Raw genomic sequence first — 17,523 nt, 5'->3', positions numbered from 1 at the left:
GAGGCATGAACCCGTTGAAGGTAGGTGATTAATTAATTTAGAGCCCGTTTGGATTAGCTGATTGTCAATAGCTGATAAACTTGAAGTGTTGAAAAGCATTTTTAAGTGCTGAAACTGATTTTTTAAATAAGCATTTACATATTTGGATAGACGTGCTGAAGCTGGTTGATATGTTTGGTAGAAAAATGCTGATAAGTTGTTCTATTATTAAAATAACTAAAATACCCTTAAATTTTTTTATGAAAGATTATAAATTAAAAAGTTTCATTATAAAGAAAAGGATAGAACGACGAATATAGAATGCAGAAAAAGTTAAACAAATTTATTTTGGAAAAAATATTATTAAGGATAATTTAGTAAAAGCCTCGGTCAAATTAAAAGTGTTTATAAGTTGAAAAGCCATAAGTTGGGGGTGACTAAACTTATGGCTTATGGCTGATTTTAGCTTATAAGCACTTTGGGTGTTTACCAAATACGTAGATAGACCAAAACGTACTTATAGGCCAATTTGACCAGCTTATAAGCTTAGCCAAACACATAGTCATTTTTTATAGGATTAGATTATTTTATAATTCAAATACGCCATGAGTTGTCCTATTTTTCTTTTTAGTTGCTTTGTATAACCTATCCAAAGATGTCTGTTAATTTTGACTCGATATCTAACAAAGTATTACATAAAACGAACGAAGGAGGACCAAATATGTTCTTTACTATCAAAAATTGTTTGAAGTTATTCTTCGTTTTAATATTAGTATATTTATGCCTTTACCGTTATACTTTGATTTAAAAATATCCTTAATTTTAACGGAGGGACATATGGCAGTTTTGAATTAAAAATACTGTATAAGATAAAAATCGTATGCCTCCGGCTTATTGGCTCGAGGGTCCTTCCTAAGCCCGAGTCAGGGTGAGGTCGAGTTTGAACCCGATGGGCCAGACTCGAGATCGAATATAGAATGCAAGGACCGGAGATAGGAGTACGAGGAGTACCAAAGCTTAGTATGCTCGACCCCGAAATAGTACCGTTATGGATTTGTAACATAATAAGCTAGATTCCTGCCACGTCCCCAAAATCATGGCGCAATTCCGGAATAGGATTGTACGATTTCGTACCAGGCGGTTAGATAGTTGTACCAAGAATATTCTTTACTGTAAATAGAAATATACCTTATTTAGAGATTCTCCTATTATATAAAGGGGACCCCAATCATTTGTAACATCATCTAATCATTGAGAAAAGAATATACTCTTTACTTTTTGCCTATTGTTCATCATAATTATCCGTCAGCTCTATTGCTCTTACTTTATTTTTCTTGCTTAATTGTTCTTATTGTTCCAAGCCCACCGAGATCTCCGCTGCTGAGTTACATTAGTTTGATTCACTTACTTCTTTAATTTCTACCTCATATCTCTTGAAAATTAATTGGTATTGAATTAAATCACATATCTTTAAAACCACAAATCAAGTTTAATTGTTACTCATATTTTCGAGGTAAACGGTTTGGCACCCATCGTGAGGCTAAAGATAAAAGTGATTATTTCTTTACTGATTCTCATTACACACGTTGTTTTTATACTTTCTCTTGTCAAGATTTTTTGAATCTCAGGTTGAAACATGTCTAGCACACAAAATGCACATATTCATGTCAACGAAGGTCTTGGAGAAAACAACAATGCAGGGGTCGGTGTACCACCGATAAACCTAGAGGAAGTGCCAAATGTGGAACCAGTTGATGTTAGTTCACACATTGTTCTAAACACGGATTTAGGCACAGACCCCGAAGAGAATGTACGCAGGGAAGCCCGAGCTGGTGTCCAAAGAACACAAGGAATGAGAGACGGGGGAATCAGCCTCCAAGTGGTATTCGAGATGTTGCAACCTCAGCAAATCGCCATCGCCCAACTTCAAAGTCAGAATAAGACTCTGAGTGTGGTCGAACCAGTAAATACTTGGCGTACTGAACAAGCGCTAGAAAGGCCAGATGAGAGTGGCTTGAGGACTGCCCTACAATTATAAGAATGCTCGAAGATCTCACCAAAAGGATCTAGTCCGAAGAAAAGAAGATTGAAGGCAACGATAAAAAGGTGGAAATTTATAACTCCCGTGTTGACCAAATACCGGGGGCACCTCAGTTTTGAAAAGTTTAGACGCCAAAAAGTTTTTACAAAAACCATTGCCTCAGAGCGCAGCTCCGATGCCCATTCCCAAAATGTTTCGCATGCCCGATATACCCAAATATAATGGAACAACCGACCCCAACGAGCATAAGACTTCATACACTTGCGGAATCAAAGGAAATGATTTGAATGACGATGAGATCAAATCAACCTTGTTGAAAAAATTTGGAGAAACATTGTCGAAAGGAGCTATGATTTGGTATCAAAACTTAGCTCCCAACTCTATTGACTCGTTTGCTATGTTAACATATGCCTTCGTAAAAGCACACACCGGGGCCATAAAGGTGGTCACGAGAAAATCGGACGTCTTAAAATAAAGCAAAGGAACGACAAGATGCTAAGGGAGTTCATGTCCATGTTTTAAATGGAAAGAATGGAATTACCACCGGTCTCCGATGACTAGGCAGACAGGACTTTATGCAGGGATTGAATGAAAGGAGCTCGATTGCGTCTTGGCAATTAAAATAGAACTTGATCGAATATCCTGCTGTGACATTGTCAGATGCGCACAATTGTTACCAGTCAAAAATTAGGGTCGAGGATGACCAGTTGGGAGCTCCCTCGGGTTCAGTTCATCCTAGAAGATTCGCAGCCAATCCCCCGAGGGACACAGACCGAGAATCGAGATTCAACAAAGAACGGTATCAGCCATATGGTGATTGGAGAAACAACGGTCCAGGTTGTAATGCTCCTCGGAGAGATCGGAGGAACGATCGAGGCCAAAGTTCTCGGGGCATGAGTAAGAGCGGGTTTGATAAGCATACTGACCCCGCCGAGGCTCCTCGATTGTCAGAGTACAACTTCAACATAGATGCGTCGGGGATTGTCTCAGCTATTGGGAGAATCAAAGACACCAAGTGGCCCAGGCCTATACAGACTGATCCTTCTCAAAGAAACCCGAACTTGATATGCAAGTATCATGGCACACATGGCCATAAAATAGAAGATTGTAGGCAGCTAAGGGAAGAAGTGGCTCGATTGTTCAACGAGGGCCACCTTCGAGAATTCCTAAGTGATCGGACTAAGAATCACTTCAGAGAGAGAGAGAGAGAGATGCAAGTAAAATCAAGCAAGAACAACCACAACATGTAATCCACATGATCATTGGCGAAGAAGATGTCCCTCAATGATCTGTATTCAAGCGCACCAAAGTATCAATCACCAGAGAAAAATGGAGTCAGAGTAATGTGCCCAAGGATGTCTTGTCATTCTGTGACGAGGAAACAGAAAGCATATCTCAGTCTCACCACGACGCCCTGTTAATCTCTATTCTTTTAAATAAAATTCAAGTTAAACGTGTTTTAGTGGATCCAGGTAGCTCAGGAAACATAATTAGATCAAGGGTCGTGGAACAACTCGGCATACAAGATTAGATTGTACATGCATCCCGGGTCCTAAATGGCTTCAACATGGCAAGCGAAACAACAAATGGGAGATTATCTTGCCAGTAAACTTAGCCATGACCATACAAGACACTAGATTCCATGTCATTGAAAGTGACATGAGGAATAACGCACACCTCGGAAGACCATGGATACATAATATGAGGGCAGTGCCTTCAACTCTTCACCAGATGATGAAATTCCCAACAGAGGAAGGAGTGAAAACATTCCACGGAGAGAAACATGCTGCAAAAGAGATGTTTGCAATCGAGGAAGTGGTGTCGATACCAGATCCTTTGACCTCGGAGAAATTGGGCACCAAAGGTAAGCAGGCGGCCAAATATCAATCACCGCCTCCAGCCTCTATAGAGTCGGAGCAACAGGTAATCGAAGACGAAGATGAGGATTTCCTTACTCCTTGAACCTTCATCATTCCCGAAGAATCCGATGCTACCAAATCAACTATCGAGGTGCTGGAGCAGGTCATTTTGATCGAATAATGCCCGAAAGAAAGGTATACCTGGGAACGGGATTGACTTCCGAACTTAGGAAAAAACTCATTCAACTTCTTATTGATAATATGGATTGTTTTGCTTGGTCCCATTTAGTTATGACAGGGATTCCATCAGAAATCACCACGCACCGGCTAAGCACCGATCCCAGTTTCAAACCGGTAAAGCAAAAAAGGAGGCCTTAGTCCAAGGTAAAGCATGCTCTCATAAGAGATGAGGTAACCAAACTTCTTAAAATAGGATCTATTCGGGAGGTAAAGTAGCCCGAGTTGTTAGCCAATGTAGTTGTAGTTCCTAAAAAAGGAAACAAACATAGAATGTGCGTAGATTATAAGGACTTGAACAAAGCATGTCCAAAAGATTCTTTCCCTTTGCCAAACATTGATTGTATGATCGATGCCACGGCTGGCCACAAGACCCTAACTTTTCTCGATGCCTACTCTGTGTACAATCAGATTCAGATGAACCCAGAGGACCAGGAAGACTCCGTTTATTACTAAATTTGGAACTTATTGTTACACTGTAATACCATTTGGGCTAAAGCTAAAAAATACAGGAGCTACATACCAACGCCTAGTTAATAAAATGTTCGAAGAACAAATAGGTAAAACAATGAAAGTCTATATTGATGATATGTTGGTTAAGTCCCTGCGCGCAGAGGACCATTTAGTTCATTTGCAGGAAACATTTACAATTTTGAGGAAATACAATATGAAGCTTAACCCAGAAAAATGTACCTTCGGAGTTGGCTCGGGTAAGTTCCTCGGCTTCATGGTGTCAAATCGGGGTATCGAAATCAACCCAGATAAAAACTAGGCTATCGAGGATATCACGATCGTGGACAGTGTGAAGGCCATGCAAAGGCTAACAAGGTGAATAACTGCTTTGGGTCGATTCATTTTGAGGTCGTCAAATCAGAGTCACTGGTTTTTTTCCTTGCTCAAAAATAAAAAAGGATTTCGCATGGACCCCAGAATGTCAGTGAGCCTTAGAAGAATTAAAACAATACTTATCGAGCCTGCCTTTTCTTCACACCCCGAAGGTAGATGAAAAAATTTACCTATATTTGGCAGTGTCCGAGATAGCGGTAAGTGGGGTACTAGTTCGAGAAGATCAAGGTATGCAATTTCATGTTTATTACGTAAGCTGAACTCGTAGGTATGCTAAAACTAGGTACCCTCACATAGAAAAATTAGCACTTGCATTGATAAGCGCATCTCAAAAGTTAAAACCATATTTTCAATGTCATCCTATATGTGTACTAACCACTTACCCCCTTCAAAATGTTTTGCACAAGCCCGAGCTATCGGGCCGATTGGCCAAATGGACCGTCGAACTTAGTGGGTATGATATCAAATATCAACCTCGCACGACCATCAAATATCAGATCCTAGCTAACTTTGTGGCCAATTTTATGCTGACCCTTGTACCCGAAATGGAGAAAGAACTCCTGCTAAGCTCGGGTACAACATCGGGGGTATAGACCTTTTTTACAGATGGTGCCTCGAATGTGAAGGGGTTCGGGCTCAGCATTGTCTTGAAGCCACCCACGGGTGGTACTATTAGGGAATCTATCAAACTCCAAGATTAACTAACAATGAGGCCGAGTATAAGGCCATGATTGCAGGTCTCGAGCTAGTTAAAAGATTGGGAGCAGAAGTCATCGAGGCCAAGTGCGATTCTATATTGGTGGTAAACCAAGTAAATAAAAGTTTCGAGAGGATAGAATGCAACGGTACTTGGACAAGCTACAGGTAAATTTGCACCGCTTCAAGGAGTGGACTCTGGATCATGTGCCTCGAGATGGCCGCGCAGAAGCAAAGAATCGAAAGATACTACAATAGAAGAACCAACCTTCGATATTTTGGAATCGGGGACTTAGTTCTATGAAAGGTCACCCTCAATACTCGAGACCCGAATAAAGGGAAACTGGGCCCGAATTGGGAAGGACCGTACCGAGTCCTTGGAGTTGTTGGTAAGGTATCTTACAAACTTAGCACAATGGAAGGTGAACAACTTCCAAACAATTGGAACGATACTACTGCTATGGTATGACTTTATCCTCTTGTCCATTTAATTTTAAAATTAACTTATTACAGATTTTCGATCGAAGCCATAGAAGGAACGCGATTTTGAAGACACCCTTTTTTAGACGAAGGCCTTAGGTTTTAAAGTATGTGTTGCAATATTTTTCCCTTAGATTGAATTTTGTCCCAAAAGGGTTTTACAGGCAAGGTTTTTAACGAGGCAACAACTATGTGCTACCTAAGGAGAACTAAACAATATCCAAGGCTTATTTTCAATCAACCTCGAATACTGGGGGGAATCACCCTCGGAGGTTATATTTTCAGGAAAATACTTCACTTCGTGCCAAAGTGGGCCTCGATAGAAGAACTTTGTAATGGGCCAAATGGTCAGATGAATCATGTCCATATAAGATATCGAGCCCCGACGGCAAAACATATACACATGTATCAATTATTTGAAAAAGCATTCTGTTTATATCAAAAACACTTTGTGTCTCAAAGAAGCTTACTATTATACGAGCTCTACACTTACAATCCTACGGGAAGCAGCTCAAAAGCCAAAACGCAAATGCACCCCGAAATACTCGAGGACTGTCATCGACAGTCAACACATCCGAATCATCAAAAACTCGGACTCATAAGACCTCAAAGAGGCATCCCCTCGAAACAAAGGCCAAGGCCAATATACTCGGAGACTAACTTTTTGAAAAAATTCAAAAGTTATCGGGAAACAAGTCCAAGTGACATACCCAAAGGGTACGACCATATTAAAAACTACGGTCAAGAAAAAAGGCTATGACCGAAATAATGCGGCTCGAAGACGTCCGACTTTTGCCATAAATTAAAGGCCTTCAAACATTTTGAAAAAACTGGTTAAATCAGGCTACCCTCGGCAAAAGCAAAATATAAAGGGCTTCGATAAATTCAGCCTTCGAATAATTTACAGGTTTCGATAATATCAGCCTTCGAAAAAACCTCAGAGGTATTCGATTATGTTTACACAAACTAATTACTAATAAGGTTCTGATACGTCGAACCTTCGAAAAACCCGAATAGGTACAAAAAATACATGCTAAGATATACAAAATTTTTACTAAGTCTTTTAGCCGAAAAGTGGAAAATATTATAGCCACTTTAGAGGCCGAATCAACCCAACTTAAAGAGCCTAAGGGCCGATGTATAAGAGCCTAAGGGACAACTTAAAAAGGCTTAAGGGCCAAAACATATAAAGGTCAAAACCTCGTTCTCACAACTCGGACCCAAGAGTTCCATTATCACGAGCTCACATCCGGTTTATTTAAGCACGAGAATAATCTAAGACCTTAAGAGGCATTATGTCGATCAGTAAAAAACCTAAGGGTCCAATATGTTCTGAGTTCAAACCAATACTCGGATTGATCGTTTGGGTTGTACAACTGAATTTTCCATAAGTAAAGACAAAATGGGATTCATCACAAGCCAATGTTAAAACAATGAATTCCTGTGTATTTCCAAAAGATATTTACAAATACCCGCGAGGGGTCCTTAGACAAAAACACTAAGGCAAAATAAAGAAACCTAAAACTACTCTGGGGCCACATCTTCGGCAACTGCATCTTCTTTGGGAGCTGCATTTTCGAGAGCCTCATCTTCAGGGTCTTCATCTTCATCTCCCCTACTGTCGGAGCCACTGGCCGAATCCTCATCATTAGAAAGCAAAGCGACGACCTCTTCTTCCAAAGTATTAGCCTTTTCAATATCGGCCGAGAAATCGAAGCCGCGAGCATGAACCTCCTCGAGGGTTTCTCTCCACTATCGCTCGGCGTGGTCAAGTACACTTGATAACTTAACCTCAGCCGCATAAGAGATCTTCTTTTCCTGGGCATTAGCCACTTCAGTGTCGGCTCGATATGAAGATATAATTGCCTCAGCGTCAGATTTGGCCTTGGCCAGCTCAGCAGCGGATTTGGCTTTAAGCTCCTCGATTTTGCGACCTTGAGCCAGGCTCTCCTCCTTCACACTTTGAAGCTGACATTTGAGTGAAGCCAGCTGCTCCCAAATAGTTTCTTTCTCAGAGGCGAGACTGTCCATGCCTTGCCTCCACCCAAGGGTCTCGACCTCCTTCATCTTAAGCTCCTCTCGAAGCTGCTCCACCTGCTCCCCCTTTTCTTGAAATTGCAAAGGAAAAGTGTTAGAAGACCGATCGGGAAAATCCATAACAAAGCTGCAGAGGGAATATTACCTTTTCAGTAAGCTCGGTTCGTTCTTGGCAAGCCTTTGCCAGATCAGCACGAAGAGCTCTGTTCTCCTCCTCTTTCTTGACATAGAGGGTTTTAAGACCGTCCCTCTCTTCCAAGATCTTTTTAAGCTCGGCCTCACATCGAGCAAGCTCAGCTCGGGACTTGGATAATGTTTCTTATGGAGCACGACGGACTTCAAAAAAGGGGATGGATTAGACTCAGAACAACAAGGATAAAGCACAAGCGTGATTTCAAGTGACAAAAACTTACTTGTTTGTAGAGCCACCGGGCCTCATCGAAAATAAAAGAAGCATCTGGGTCGGGGCCATCCTCGATCCCATCAAGTCATTGTCGAAAGATATCATGCCCTTCGTGGCTCGCCCCCATATCAAGAGTTCTCATGTTCCGAGCTTCTCGGATTTGCTCCTCGAAGAACTCAGGACCAGGCGACGAGTCATCCACATTAATCACCCCAAGTGATACACTCGAGGCATTCTATTTTATTTAAAGAGGTTTGGGACCGGGCCCCTTAGTCTCACCCTCCAAATGACCTCCAAGACGAGGTTCCCTTTTGTTGCTCGATGGCTCGGGGACTTTGCTCGAACTTCCCTTGGAGATTTCCTCGATTCTAGGATGAACCACATTTGTCGCCTCCGGTTCGGCACATTTTGAAGCACCAGTGCTTCCTCTCTTACGAGCTACCAACAGGCAGTCATCATCATTTTCTTCTTCCTGGTCCCGAAGACGTTGGGTCATGCCTGGAGATAAGGCCACAATATCGGCCTTAGGCTTTCGAACCGTGCTTTTCTTAGGCTTCGGTGTAGCTGCAGGCGATTCCCTCTTTCTCTTCTTTTCTTTGGGAGGCTTTGGGATCTCTTCTTCACCGGCCAGGGGCGGCCGCATAGCAATGGTGTCTCCAAGGCCTGCACGTAAACAAAGAAAGGAATTTCGCTGAGAAACACAAGTAAATAGACAAAAGAACTTACCATGGTTTTTAGCCTCCCATCGGCCCTTAGCCAGGTCACGTCAGCAGCGCTCCGGGTATAAGGAAGTAGAGGACAATTTTCGGACCCAGCCTTCGAGGTCTGGGACCATACCACGAAACCAAGCAATAGCTGCACCATCGAAAATAGGTTAGGTCGAGAAAAAGATAAAATCAGGAGAGAAAAAGGGAAGCAGGGTATAAAGTGATCATCGATAAACATGTACTAACATTTCATGTTCCACTCCTCAAGGAACGGTATCCTCTCAGAAGGAATCAGGTCAGAGTTCCTGACTCGGACAAACCGACTCATCCACCCTTAGTCTTTGTCCTCATCAATACTGGTAAAGAGAGATTTCGAGGATCGGCGTTGCAGTTTTATCAAGCCACCTCGATAAAGTCGAGGACTATACATGTGACGACCTGACCGGTTGTTTTGAGGAATTTAAGCTTTGTACAATGGCGTAAGGTCTTGAATAGCATCATATTATGTGTATCTACTTGGGCGCATGGTTGAATTCAATTACTGGAGGATTCGGAATCGCATTGGAAGAAGGATTCTAGTTTTGGAAGCTTAAGCGGTGAGAATTTGACCAGAATTGGACTTTTGAGTAAACAGCTCCGGAATGGGTTTTGGGTGATTTCAATAGCTTTGTATAGAGATTTTGGACTTGGGCGTACATCCGGATTCGGATTTGGAGGTCCGTAGGGTAATTTGAGATATTTCGGCAAAAGTTGGAAAAGTTGAAGTTTGGAAAATAGAGAAGTTTGACCCATAGTTGACTTTTGTGATATCAGGGCCGGAATGAAATTTCAAGAGTTGGAGCACCTCCGTTATGTCATTTTGGACTTGTCTGCAAAAATTGGCATCATTCCGGGTTGATTTGATTGATTTCGGCACGAGTTTTCAAAGGAAGATATGGAAGTTCATAGTTTGATTCATGGCGCGATTTGTATTTCCGGTGTTGTTTGATGTGATTTGAGACCTCGAGCGAGTCCGTTTTAGGTTATAGAACTTGTTTGTGTGTTTAAACGGGGTCCCGGGGGCCTCGGGTGTGATTCGGACGAGTTTCGGATGTTTTGCATGGTTTTAAGCATGTCAAATTTCTGGTGTTTTCGTACCTGCGACCTTGGAGCGCAGGTGCGGCTCCACTTCTATGTGAGTCTGATCGCATCTGCGATCTTTGAGGCCTGGAAGCTAGCTCGCTTTTGCGAGTGCTGGAACACAGGTGCGTAACCGCTTCTGTAGTTGATGCATCGCATCTGCAAGGAGCCTTGCTTTTGCGCTCCTGTCATCACTTTTGCGGTGCCGCTGATACGGCTAGCTGTCTGTAGATGCGGAAAATGCTGGCAGAAACATTTAAATCGAAGGTTTGGCCATTGTCTTTATATTTTGGGTTTCGGACTTCTATTTTGAGAGCTTCTTTCGGGGGTTTTCAAAGAAATCGATCGGGTAAGTATTTTTCACCTAGAATTTAATATATTCCATGATTTTTCCTTTGTTTATATCATTTAAATTGTGTTTTGGGTTGAGGAAAATGAGGGTTTTTGAAGAAAATTTCTAAAATGAGAAATCATGATTTGAAGGACCAAATGGTGTAGGAATTTGATAATATTTGTATGGTTGAACTCAAATTGGAATGGGTATTCGGATTTTGTAAAATTTGTCGGGTTCCAAGGTGAGGGCTCGGGGGTCGACTTTTGGACCGATATTTTTTGGATTTTGTTATATATTGAGATTTTATGATCCAGAATAGTTTCTTATGTGATTTGTTTGTGCTTTGAAGTTAATTTGGTTAGATTTGAGCCGTCCAGAGGTCTTTTCACTCGAGAAGTGAATTTTAGAGTATCGGTTTGTCGTATTTGAGGTAAATATCTTGCCTAACCTTATGTGGGGGACTTCCCCTTAGGATTGAGTTTTCTATGTTGATTGTAATCCGTGTATGCGAGGTGACGAGTGCGTGCTCTGACTTAATTGTGGATATTTGGCCTTTTAGGGATCTTAGGTGCTTATATTCACTAAGTAGGAAGTTGCTCTTGATGTAATTGAGTTCTATTTGCTGGTTTCACCTCTACATGCTTTAATTGGAATTTATTGTTTCATAATCCACTCTTATTGCCTATTTGACCTTTATCTGACTTAACTGAAGACTTTTACCTCTCCTATCATCACACTATCTTTTCATATCTACTTATCTTTAATTGAAATTTGTTATTGTCTCATCCTATAATTGTTTAGTCTTAATTGGAGTGATGATTATCTTCTGCTGTTTACCATTAATTGAATTGTTGAATGTCCTTCGAAATTGCTCAATCTTAAAAAGAGTTTAGATAACTTATGTCTTAGCTGACTTGTCTTTATTTGGAACTATTTGACTCGTGTTGACTTCCTTATTGTGACTTGTATATTGTGGAGGCGTTGCTACATATTAGTTTTCCTTTTTGAACTGTTCCCTTTATGCCTTTCATTCCTTACTGTGGTTATCCCTAGTGAACTGGTTCTACCGTTTCTTTGTGGTTTAAAATTCTGGAGTTGATTTACTCGTTGTACTTCATATTTCTATCATTGTTGTTGTTATTCTGGTTGTGTTGGTGCACGAGGACCTCGTGCGGTTGTTGTTATGGGGTTGCACGAGGTTTCTACTGTGCTATTGTTACTGTTGATATATTGCACATATGGATGATGAGGCAGGATATATATATGCTTATATATGGGTTGCGCATGTAGCGAGACAAGGTGGGAACGTTATGATACACGTGGGACGAAACAAGGCACTCACTCACTATATTATTATTGCACACATGGAGAGATAAGGTAGGCTATGTGAGGGATTGATTTTGATGTTTTGTGATGGCCTGGAGGCATTCTTGTTGTTGATATTGTGCTGTGGTACGCTTACCTATACGAGATTTATCTCGTGGAAGTTGTGAGAAAACATCTTACGTACTATCTGTTCTTTTCTGTATGCTTATTAGTTGGTAGGAACTATGTTAGAGCACTTGCACAAGCATAGACGTAGTTGAACACTCTTATTGGATATGAAGTTCTCCTGATATTGCTGAGTATTGATGTACACCCTCGTTTACTTGTCATATATGTGAGAGTGGATCTAGTTAGCAAGTGAGTTGTCAGCTTGATCATGAGATGTGATGGGGGAACAAGATTCAAAGTGCTAGGGTTCAAATATTGGGACCCATGAGCTGTAAGTTAGTCCGAGGTTTGGTACTTCATAGAGTTTGTTGGCTAAGACCTTATGTGAAAATGGTCGTAGTTGCTGAGCTATTACCTGTCTTTACTGTACTTGTGATTTAGGACTTGGGTTGTGTTTCCGCTCACTCTTCTATGTCATTATTATAGTGTTTCCGATGTTACTTGTTGTTTTCTTCCCTTACTGTGATTGTTGTATTGTTAGCCATATCGTGTAATCTTTCTATATACAACATGTTATGTTGTTCCTATGCTCATATTTTTACAGTTTATTAGGCCAATAGGTGTCTTCATTATTCCTCGTCACTACTCCACCAAGGTTAGTCTTGATACTTACTGGACACCGCTGTGGTGTGTTCATGCTACTCTTCTGCACATTTTTTTGTGCAGATCCATGTATTGATCGTTAGTAGCTGTGAGGATCATTGCTGGGGAGACTCAAGGAAAAACCTGCTGCTGCGTTCGTAGGCTTTAGAGTCACCTTCTTACTTGTATTCAATTGTTTTTACTCTTTTCCAAACAGTTATATTTAGAAGTGGTAGCTAACTCTATAGAGCTTATGACTTATACTACCAGGTTTTGGGAATATGATTATTGTATAAAGAATTCATTTTAGAAGAATTTTAGATGTTATTTATCATTGTTGTTATTCTATAAATCATAGGCTTACCTAGTCCTTAAGACTAGGTACCATCACGAAACCCAACAGTGGGGAAATTGGGTCGTGAAAAATTGGTATCAGAGCTCTAGGTTCATAGGTGCTACGAGTCATAAGAGAGTTTAGGAGAGTCTTGCAGATCGGTATGGGGACGTCCGTACTTATCTTCGAGAGGCTACAAAACTATCAGGACAATCTCACTTCTTTCATTCCTATCATGCGAGCTTCTTGATCTCGGTGTCTGAACTTTTATTATTCCATTCTCTCACAGTTGGTGAGGACACGTGTTGTAGTTACCGATGATGCAGCTCCCGGAGCAGGGGTCGCTGAAGGCAGAGACAGAGGCCGACGAGGAGTACGTTCCATAGCTAGAACACCTACCAGAGTAGCTGTTGAGGAGCCGCCAGTAGCTCCAGGTTGGGGGCACGTACTAGAGGAGCCTGCTGTTACCCCCAGACTTCAGGAGACCTTAGCACAGTTCCTGAGCATGTTTGGTACATTGGCTCAGGCGGGGTTGATTTTGGTTGCACCAACTACTTCACTGACCAGGGGAGGGACTCAAACTCCCGTCGCCCACACTCTAGAGCAGCGAGTTCATATTGGTCAAGTTCCAGGCGTCATGGTGGCGTAGCCTGTGGTTCCAGCTCAGCTAGTGGTCAGGGCAGCATCATCTGAAGAAGAGCAGCTTAGGCTTGAAAGGTACAAGAAAAACGACCCTCCTACATTCAGTGTTTTGGCTTCAAAGAGTGCACAAGGTTTTCTGGAGGAGTGCCATAGCATTCTCCGTATTATGGGTATTGTTGAGTTGAGCGTGGTTGCTTTTACTACATTCCAGCTTAGGGGAGCTGCTTATCAGTGGTGGCAGGCATATGAGTTGGGTAGCCGGGCCGAGTCAGTTTTACTTACATGGGTTCAGTTTTTAGAGATGTTTCTGAGAGAGGTCGAACCTCAGTCCTTTCGGGATGCATGGCACGCAGAGTTTGAGCAGCTGCGCCAGGGCAATATGTCAGTATCAGAATATGCCGTCAGATTTAGTGATTTGGCCAGACATGCACTAACCTTGGTTTCTACTGTTCGGGAGAGGGTCCGCTGGTTTATTGAGGGACTCTATCCCAGCATCAGGACTAGCATGTCCCGAGAGTTGAAGATAGATATTTCGTATCAGTAGACCATGAGTATTGCTAGGAGGGTGAAGGGCATGTTGGCTCGAGAGAGAGAGGAAAGAGAGGTTAGGCGAGGCCAGGAGAGAGAGGACAGGCAATGCCATGATATAGAGGGCAGATGAGATAAGGAGAGAGAGTTTGAGGAGGCGAAGAGGCCCCGTAGACCGGGGAGATCTGCTGGTCCTTATTTTAGAGTCAGGGTGCGACATGGTAAAGGTTTTGTGGGTCAGCCAGTTCAGTTTGCACTTCAGGTTTCGCATAGTGATTCAAGTGTTCATGGGTCTTAGAGTACCCGTACCGCACAGTTCCCACGAGCACGTCAATAGTGAGGTTGCTTTGAGTGTGGAGATACTAACCATATGGTGAGATATTGCCCCAGACTTCTGGCCGATGTGCCACAACGAAGTATTCAGGCGAGTAGAAAGCGCCCAGGAGGGGGAGGCTCGACCCGTTGATGTGTTTCATATAGAAGGCTCGAGGCTGCTACGCTAGATAATGTCGTACAGGTATGATTTTGGTTTGCTATAGAGGAGCACCATCCGTATTTCATTATAGTCCTACTTATCGGGGTGAGTTCCCCTATTTGATGCTCTGTTTATGAGTGTGTTTCATGATTAACACTATGCTATGTGTTTCTTTGTTGAGAGGTCTATGAGTGTTAGCCGTGTCTAACGTTTGTTTCTATTCATTATTAAGAGTTATGAGACTAGTAGTAAATTCCTATTGTCCATTTCGGTAGGCCTGATGTGATTTTTAAGTATTTATGGTTACGAGCTGTGATTTTTATGCTCCATCGGTGTGGGAGCTAGTGTGTGTTGTAATTTTGTTGATGGAAATTGATCTAGTATAAGGTTCCAGCTGCTTTGATGTATACCCTACTTGTGATTCAGAGTTGAGGGAGGGACCCTCGGGATTTCATATGATTTGATGTGTTTGAACCGGGCTATGTATCGCGGGGGAAGTTATATCCGTATGAGGTTCTTGTGATTTGTTCATATGCTTTAATTCTTTTATTGTTATATTGTTTTGTAGGTTAGTACTGATAGAGAGTTATGCATGTCGGGCTTGTTTGATAACTCTCTTATGTGTTTTTCTTTACATATTCAATCATTTTCATTCTGTGCTTTTTGAGTTTTAGTTTGTGGGGTGTGTGCCCTTTGGTGTTAGTTGTGATAACTGGTTTTCGTGGTTATAGTATCATCGTCAGTATTGGGGAGATTTTGAAATGGGTTCCTATTGAATATGAGGCTAATGGCCGGTACTGTATTCGATTTTGGGCAGATATTTTGATCAGGAATGTCATTAGGGACCTATGTATGGTGTGTATGTTGTGTGGTTGTACTCTGTGAATGTAGGCATAGTGGTTACAACTAGTTGAGACTGACACCGGATATGGATTTAGAATCGGATCTCTTGCAAGTGAATAGGATATGAGAATTTTGGCTCTAAGACTTATTGGTATTGGTAGAAAGTCTAAATTGTAGTTGAGATGGTGACGTCAAGCTTATGTAGATTGGGGTGACGTGGGATCACCTGCGGGTGTATGTTGGAAGTGTGAATTCAGCTATTTGAGAGCTTCAAGGCGAATCTTGGCACGTTCGAGGGCGAACGTTTGTTTTAAAAAGGGGAGGATGTGATGACCCGACCGGTCATTTTGAGGAATTTAAGCTTCGTTCAATGGCGTAAGGTCCTGAAAAGCTTCATATTTATGTGTATCGACTTGCGTGTATGGTTAAATTCAATTACCGGAGGATTCAGAATTGAATTGGAAGAAGGATTCTAGTTTTGGAAGCTTAAGCGGTGAGAATTTGACTGGAATTGGACTTTTGAATAAACGGCTCTAGAATGGGTTTTAGGTGATTTCAACAGCTTCGTATAGAGATTTTAGACTTAGGCGTGCATCCGGATTCGGATTTGGAGGTCCGTAGAGTAATTTGAGATATTTCTGCGAAAGTTGGAAAAGTTGAAGTTTGGAAAAGAGAGAAGTTTGACCCATAGCTGACTTTTGTGATATCGGGGTCAGAATGTGATTCTGAAAGTTGGAGCATCTCCGTTATGTCATTTTGAACTTGTCTGCAAAAATTGGCGTCATTCCGGGTTGATTTGATTGGTTTCGGCACAAGTTTTTAAAGTTGGAAGATTTGGAAGTTCATAGTTCGATTCATGGCGCGATTTGTATTTCTGGCATTGTTTGATGTGATTTGAGACCTCGAGCAAGTCCGTTTTAGGTTATAGAACTTGTTTGTATGTTTAAACGTGGTCCCGGGGGCCTCGGGTGTGATTCGGACGAGTTTCGGATGTTTTGCATGGTTTTGAGAATGATTTCTGGTGTTTTCACACCTGCGACCTTGGAGCGCAGGTGCCGCTCCGCTTCTGCGTGAGTTTGATCGCATCTGCGATCTTTGAGGCCTGGAAGCTAGCTTGCTTCTGCGAGTTCTGGAACGTTGGTATGTAACCGCTTCTGCGCTCCTGTCATCGCTTTTGCGGTGCCGCTAATGCGGCTAATTCTCCGCAGATGCAGAAAATGCTGGGCAGAAACACTTAAATTGAAGGTGTGGCCATTGTCTTCATATTTTGGGTTTTGGACTTCGATTTTGAGAGCTTCTTTCGGGGGGTTTTCAAAGAAATCGATTAGGTAAGTGTTCTTCAGCTAGAATTTAATATATTCCATGATTTTTCCTTTGTTTCTATCATTTAAATTGTGTTTTGGGTTGAGGAAAATGAGGGTTTTTGAAGAAAATTTCTAAAATGAGAAATCATGATTTGAGGGACCAAATGGTGTCGGAATTTGATAATTTTTGTATGGTTGAACTCATATTGGAATGGGTATTTGGATTTTGTAAAATTTGTCGGGTTTCGAGGTGCGGGCCTGAGGGTCGACTTTTGGACTGATTTTTTTAGATTTTTTAGACCGACTTTTGGACGGCTCAAACCAATTTTTTATGATCCGCAATAGTTTCTAATATGTTTTGTTTGTGCTTTGAAGTTAATTTGGTTAGATTTGAGCCGTCCGGAGGTCTTTTCACCCGAGAAGTGCATTTTAGAGTATCAGTTTGTCGTCTTTGAGGTAAGTATCTTGTCTAACCTTGTGTGGGGGACTTCCCCTTAGGATTGAGTCTTCTATGTTGATTGTACTCCGTGTACGCGAGGTGACGAGTGCGTGCTCGGACTTAATTGTGGTTAGTTGGCCTTTT

General features: G+C 41.8%; 1 protein-coding gene across 1 annotated transcript; it reads right to left on the bottom strand.

The window, feature by feature from the left end:
* Nucleotides 1-7,662: 7,662 nt before the first annotated feature.
* On the bottom strand, nucleotides 7,663-9,613 carry LOC138869020 (uncharacterized). The gene is made up of 5 exons (XM_070146607.1): nucleotides 9,532-9,613; nucleotides 8,858-9,241; nucleotides 8,321-8,493; nucleotides 7,915-8,232; nucleotides 7,663-7,827 (listed from the first exon to the last, which is right to left on the bottom strand). The coding sequence occupies exons 1-5, from the start codon at nucleotides 9,611-9,613 to the stop codon at nucleotides 7,663-7,665; spliced, it is 1,122 nt and encodes a 373-aa protein (XP_070002708.1).
* Between the last annotated feature and the right edge of the window lie 7,910 nt (nucleotides 9,614-17,523).

Source organism: Nicotiana sylvestris, chromosome 1, assembly GCF_000393655.2.
Source record: "Nicotiana sylvestris chromosome 1, ASM39365v2, whole genome shotgun sequence".
In the NCBI taxonomy this organism is placed as follows: domain Eukaryota; kingdom Viridiplantae; phylum Streptophyta; class Magnoliopsida; order Solanales; family Solanaceae; genus Nicotiana; species Nicotiana sylvestris.
The sequence above is the reverse complement of the archived record's forward strand: the minus strand, read 5'-3'. Positions and strand labels throughout refer to the sequence as shown.